At 52.8% G+C, this 6,201-nt stretch overlaps 1 protein-coding gene and 1 long non-coding RNA gene across 3 annotated transcripts; one reads left to right on the forward strand and one right to left on the reverse strand.

Moving 5' to 3' along the window:
* Positions 1-1,558: 1,558 nt before the first annotated feature.
* LOC131423454 (uncharacterized) lies at positions 1,559-3,505 on the reverse strand. 2 transcript variants are annotated; one of them, XR_009225056.1, is made up of 3 exons: positions 3,375-3,505; positions 2,725-2,936; positions 1,559-1,911 (listed from the first exon to the last, which is right to left on the reverse strand). It is a non-coding gene; the product is annotated as an uncharacterized LOC131423454 (long non-coding RNA). The 2 variants fall into 2 exon arrangements; XR_009225057.1 differs by having other exon boundaries at positions 3,305-3,414.
* Ankrd34a (ankyrin repeat domain 34A) lies at positions 1,753-5,706 on the forward strand. Its single transcript, XM_046425782.2, has 2 exons — positions 1,753-1,890; positions 2,423-5,706. The coding sequence occupies exon 2, from the start codon at positions 2,539-2,541 to the stop codon at positions 4,021-4,023; it is 1,485 nt and encodes a 494-aa protein (XP_046281738.1). The 5' UTR covers positions 1,753-1,890; positions 2,423-2,538; the 3' UTR covers positions 4,024-5,706.
* Positions 5,707-6,201: the final 495 nt, after the last annotated feature.

Genomic DNA, 6,201 nt, shown 5'->3' on the forward strand with positions numbered 1-6,201 from the left:
AGAGAACCCCCTCTCATATATCATTGAGGGACTCTGTTGAGGGAGGCATCAAGAGAGGCCGAAAAAGGAAAGCTTCTAAAGAGAAATGAACCCCTTGAAAGCTACTCTTTAGGAATCAAGTCTCTTTGTGACTCTGACTTCACAGTTTGGCCTCTCCTCCATTATTCCAACCTTCCCTTCAATCCTGCACCACCTTCTCCAGCGCCACCAGTGGACGCTTCTTTTTCTAAAAACGTTATTTCTGTGGGTTGCTGCCAAGTCTAGGAAAAGGTGGAAAGAAGGTTTGGGGAACCAGGGTAAAGGCCTGTGTTTTCTTCATTTTCAAACCCCTTAGTAAAGGGCGGGGGGGTGAAGGAGGAGTCGTTCTTTCACAGAGGACAGAAACCGAGGGAAGGTAGTGGAGACAGAATCTAGGAGTCAGTCTACAAGAATATCCCAGATATCAGAAAACAGACTGGGAGGCTGTAGGTAGGTGAAGTGGAAAGTGCCGTCTTTGGAATAGAACAAAAACATAGCTGGGAAGCTCCGGAGAACTTGCTTAACCTTCTTATATCATGTTTTACAAGAAGATTGTAGCTCCCATCTTACAGAGTTGTGAAGAATTGGAAATATGATATATGAGGCACTTGGTACATATTTGCCATCAGTAACTAGTAAAAATTAATAGTTATGCTGTAAATATTTTTCTCTCTCCTTTACCCAGGAACTTTATTTTTAGTGTCTTCTGTCTGGGGGCCTCCAGCCTCCGAATTATCTAGGACCCTGGTGAACCTTACAAATATTCAGATCTTTTTCATCCCCCATTTCATTTGGTGTCTTCCAGCTGGACACAAACTCATTCCTAAAATATGCAGATGGAAGCTGTGGTAACCATGGAGACAGGGCAGGTGGCAAGGAGAGGCAGACAGTGAGAGAGACCAACAGTGACAAACAGGAAGAGAGAAGACAGTGATTCGGACAGGGACCAACAAGATGGAAAAATGAGTCTAAGCAAGATCCAGAGCAAAGAGATACAATGAAAGAGGGTGTGTGTTACATGCTTTGCTCATCTCCCTGCCCCTTTCCTATCCTCGCCCCCGCTTCCCGCGCAGGGGAAAGAGGTGTCTGGGAATGACCCTTGCCCTGTCTAAAAATGCCCGGGATATCCATCATCTTCACACTTATCTAGGAGCTCTAAATAAGGGAGCTGAAGGTGTGTATTCTCTATGGTGTGTATTCTGTTTCGGGAGGACTGGACTGGGGCTGTACTGCTGTGTCTAACTCCAGGCTGGACCATGTTTCCCTGGCATGAAGACAACCAGATTCTCTGCAGTGTGGACGCCGATGTGGATCTTAATCGCCTCCCTCCACCCCTCTGCAATAGTGTGCCATATGCCGTGTGTGGCCGTCAGGTCTTGGCACAGGAGCGCATAAACACACTGAGTGGAGATCTGCTGAAGCTCCGCGAAGAATCGGAACGCTTGCTGTATAGGTCGCAGAGGAGTCTCCTAAGGAATGCTTAGGTTTGTTGGGGCTGAGGGGGGGTCAGCTGAGAAAGGGAAGTCAGGACTGCAGTCTCTAGGTTTTTCAGGGTTTATGTGTGCATGGGTGGGGAGCGGTTTGGTGCCGACGCCCCCACCCGCAGAGACTGGGCTATAAATAGCACAGCAGAGCTCCGCCCCCCCCCCCCCCCAGCTTCTCTCCTCCAGAGCCGGCGCTGTGCCCGGGGCGCACCGGGAGGAGGGACCAGGATCCGGCGCTGGGGCGCAGATACTGACACCAGGGGAATCCGGGCACCCCCCACCACCACCACCACGCCATATGAGCCCCCTGGAACTCGGCTCCCGCATTCCAGCTGCTCCATGGCCGCGTCTCCAATCCTGGCCTGGCAGAAATTCTGCGGACATTCAGGTATCTATTTGGGCTCACAGTCTGGAAGGGAAAAGAGCATGGAGTGATGGGGAATATATCAGGGGCAATAGAAACCCGCAATTATTCCTCCATCCCTTTTAGGTCTTAAACGCAAGATGTTTTCCTACCCCTACTCAATTTTAGGGGTTGTGGCAACCTAAAAGAGATTAGGAATGGAAATGTGGTGTGTGACTGTACCGGTGCATATGTGTGGGTGGGCGGCGTTCAGCATCCTAGAAAGGGGGATTCCAAGTGTGGTTAAGAAAAGGGGGATGCTGGAAAGGTCTGATAAGCCGAGGGGTGAGGTTGGGGGTGCGAATATCCCTGCGCGTGCACGTACATATTTGCACGCTCGCTCATCCTTTGGTGCGGGTGCCTCCTTCCCACCTCCTCAGGCATGCGCTGGGGGGAAGGGGCGGCTCAAAGGCAGGAGTTAGAGGAAGGGCTGTATGCTTTGGATTTCTCCCGCCTCACACCCGGTGCCTCAGTTTCCCTGCTGAATCTGTCAATAAAATCTCTCTCTTTCTCGCAGGGATAGGCTTCACCACTGAGACCTCAGGCCTCTGCCAGCCACAAGCCCCAGATCCCTAGCCATCCTCGGCAGGTCCCAGTCCCGGTTCTATCGGTGCTTTCGCCCCAGCCGCAGCTATGCTGCACACCGAAGGACACGCTCTTCTTCGGGCCGTGGGTCAGGGTAAGCTACGCTTGGCCCGTTTGCTTCTGGAGGGAGGAGCATACGTGAATGAGGGTGATGCCCAGGGGGAGACTGCGCTAATGGCGGCCTGTCGGGCCCGCTACGACGACCCCCAGAATAAGGCGCGCATGGTACGCTACCTCCTGGAGCAAGGCGCAGACCCCAACATCGCAGACCGCCTAGGGCGCACGGCGCTCATGCACGCTTGCGCCGGGGGTGGGGGTGCCGCAGTGGCCTCGTTGCTCCTTGCCCACGGCGCAGATCCCTCAGTCCGAGATCACGCAGGCGCCTCGGCGCTTGTCCATGCCCTGGACCGCGGAGACCGCGAGACCCTTGCCACACTCCTGGACGCCTGCAAGGCCAAGGGCACGGAGGTCATCATTATAACCACGGATACCTCGCCCTCGGGCACCAAGAAGACCCGGCAGTATCTCAATTCCCCACCGTCCCCCGGGGTGGAGGACCCTGCTCCCGCTCCTCCTAGCCCCGGGGTCTGCACGTCGCCTTCGGAAATCCAATTGCAAACTGCAGGAGGACGCGGGTTATTATCCCCTCGCGCCCAGGAAGAAGAGGAGAAGCGGGACGTATTTGAATTCCCTCTTCCTAAGCCCCCTGATGACCCCTCCCCTTCTGAGCCGCTCCCCAAACCGCCTCGACATCCCCCTAAACCACTCAAAAGGCTTAACTCCGAGCCCTGGGGCCTAGTGGCTCCGCCTCAACCTGTCCCTCCTGCCGAAGGAAGACCCGGGATCGAGCGCCTGACCGCGGAATTCAATGGTCTGACTCTGACCGGTCGACCCCGTCTTTCCCGACGTCACAGCACGGAAGGCCCAGAGGATCCTCCCCCTTGGGCGGAAAAAGTGACTGGCGGAGGTCCTCTCTCGCGCAGAAACACGGCGCCCGAGGCTCAAGAGTCTGGTCCCCCTTCAGGGCTACGCCAAAAACTGAGCCGCATGGAGCCGGTGGAGCTCGACACCCCCGGACATCTTTGCCCTGATTCGCCTGAGTCCAGTCGACTGTCCCTCGAACGTCGCCGATACAGCGCCTCCCCGCTGACCCTCCCTCCAGCCGGCTCGGTTCCCTCCCCGCGTCAGTCCCAGGAAAGTCTGCCCGGGGCTGTATCTCCGTTGAGCGGGCGGAGGCGGAGTCCCGGGCTGCTGGAAAGGAGGGGCTCAGGGACGCTGCTCCTGGACCACATCTCCCAAACGCGGCCGGGTTTCCTGCCCCCACTCAACGTCAGTCCCCACCCCCCCATCCCCGACATTCGCCCCCAACCCGGAGGTCGGGCGCCTTCACTGCCTGCCCCTCCCCACCCCGGGGTGCCCGGCTCTCCCAGGACCAAGCGCAAGTTGGTGAGACGCCACTCCATGCAGACTGAGCAGATCCGCTTGCTAGGGGGCTTCCAAAGCCTAGGCGGGCCAGGGGAATCAGGGCGTTGAGATAAGTGGGAGGAGCCAAGGAGGGCGGGGATCAGACATTGATGGGACAGATTGGAGAACCAGCTCTTACGCATACCTTGGACACAGGGATCTCTTGCATGTGCTTATGGCACGATGCACGTACACATGGGTAAACGTGTCCACAAGCACAGCAAACTTATTAGCAAGGAAGGATAAGTACTCCATTAACTGGATTACAGACATAGAATTCATGCCCTGGTCATTTCACAAGCATGTGGGATTACTTGAATACCCACAGGCACAGCACACCAATAAACACGGAGGACCACTTGTGCTAGGGTTCAAACTCACTTGCATTTGTTCAGAAGCAGTAAGGACCTCTACTTATGGGTATTCTCCTATATCTTTGCCCTCCTGCAGAAGCAATCCCTTGCTTTCCATGTATGCCCTGCAACACAGCCTATCCTGATTTTGCACACTCTACTTTCTCATGAATTTTCCACTCCATTTTGCAGGTCTTGCTTCTCTCTCCAGGCCTGGCTCCTTGTTCACACCCTGCTTCCAACCCCAAACACTTTTCAGGATATCTCTTCACTTCTTGGGGTTCCTGCAGCAACTCCCAGTCTCAGTGCTGCTCTTTCCTGCTCTCAACTTCCTACTTTTTATTCCCACTCTGTTCTCTCAAACACTACAACAGGTTGTCTCATTTTCCCAAGGGGTGGGTCATGGGCTCTAAGCTGCTCTACTGTCTGTCTGAGCTTATGAACACTCCCACAAGTAGAAGTGGGGAGTAGTTCTAAATCACTCCTCACTCCACTTGACATATCAAATAAATGTGTACAGAAGTCTCTGTTTTGTCACTTCTGCCTGGGGCGTGGGGAATAAGGAAGTGTGGAGGGAGGGTGATACTCATGTATAGCTACAATGATCCAGGAGATTACTCAGAGGTTATAGTTACTGTCTTTTCAGGAGACCAATTGATCAACTGTAGAAGAAAAGGCAGGGGTCCTGAAGGTTTTAAGCATTTGACAGGCTGTCATTTCCTCCAGTCTCCCCTGTGTCCACCCTTAAATTCTTTAAGATTCCTACACAGAGTGCCTCCCTCCACCATCGACAGTATGGTTCAGTAGATGAACTGTCTCCTTTTCTAGCTTCCTATTTCTTGTCGACTCAGTTTTTACTCGGGGACTAATTTTCATTTCACTAAGTCTTTTGCATTCATTTTCTTCTACTTTTTACCTCTATGGGCTATCTTTATTTCTGAGTCACTGTAGGAGAGATTTTTGGGCCGGGGAGGTGGTTAGCAAAAACTTCACCTAAGTAAAAATGGTACATAGTCAACTGACAAGTGATGTGTAATGTGTGTGATGTGTGTCCATGTGTGAGGTAAAAAGTGGAATCCAGACAGACTCTTTGAACAAGGGTGCCTTTCCTAACCTGTTTCCTGAATTTCTCAGTTTACTGGTTTTTCTGCATATATTCAGGGACATACCCGCTCTACTATCTTACTCTCTTCCTTAGGATTGGTGGAATCAGAAATTTACCCAACAATGTGACATGGTGAAAAGATGAAAATATTGGGCAGTAGAATACCTATGTCTGAGCCTCCCCGCCTCCCTGCCCCTTGTCATTTCCTAGCTATTTAATTTTGGGCAATTTAACCCCCCTATGTGTCAGTTTCTTTATTCATAAAATAATAATAAAAACTGGTGGTGATTGTGATTATTAAGTACAACAATGCACTAAGGCACATGACATACTGTATGCTCATTAAATGTCAGTAGTTTTTCTTTTTAGTTCCATCACCAATTACCATGTGATCTTTGGCAAGTCACATCATTTCTCCGAGCCAGTTTCCTCATCTACATCGATAAAATAAGGTGATGGGACAAATGAGCTCTCGCACTGTGTCTACCATTCATCTCAGCCTGGCATCCAGGCCTATTTTTCCTTCAAGCCCCGCCCCAGGGGTCTGGGCGGATTTCTAGTGCTCGCCGCAGGATTCCCAAAGACGCCCCGAAGCTCTGCTCTCCCTTGCAGAGGATATCGGTTTTTCCTCTTCGCATTGGTTCTCCGCACCTCCAACTTCCTCAGTGATTTGCTTCTGGTGGACTGAGAGCCCGCCCCCTCCCTCCCTCTCGCTGGTGATTGGCACGGGACCCGGCTCTTCCCCGCCTCCACTTGACTGACAGCTGGGCCCCGCCCCGGCCCCGGCCC

The sequence above is a fragment of the Marmota monax genome, unplaced genomic scaffold (genome assembly GCF_021218885.2).
Source record: "Marmota monax isolate L192 unplaced genomic scaffold, Marmota_monax_Labrador192_F-V1.1 WCK01_AAM20220418_F8-fsc00320, whole genome shotgun sequence".
NCBI classification, from domain to species: Eukaryota; Metazoa; Chordata; class Mammalia; order Rodentia; family Sciuridae; genus Marmota; species Marmota monax.

Bases quoted from the DNA above. Each gene is read 5' to 3' on its own strand.
- Ankrd34a (XM_046425782.2), top strand. From the start codon at position 2,539: ATGCTGCACACCGAAGGACACGCTCTTCTTCGGGCCGTGGGTCAGGGT.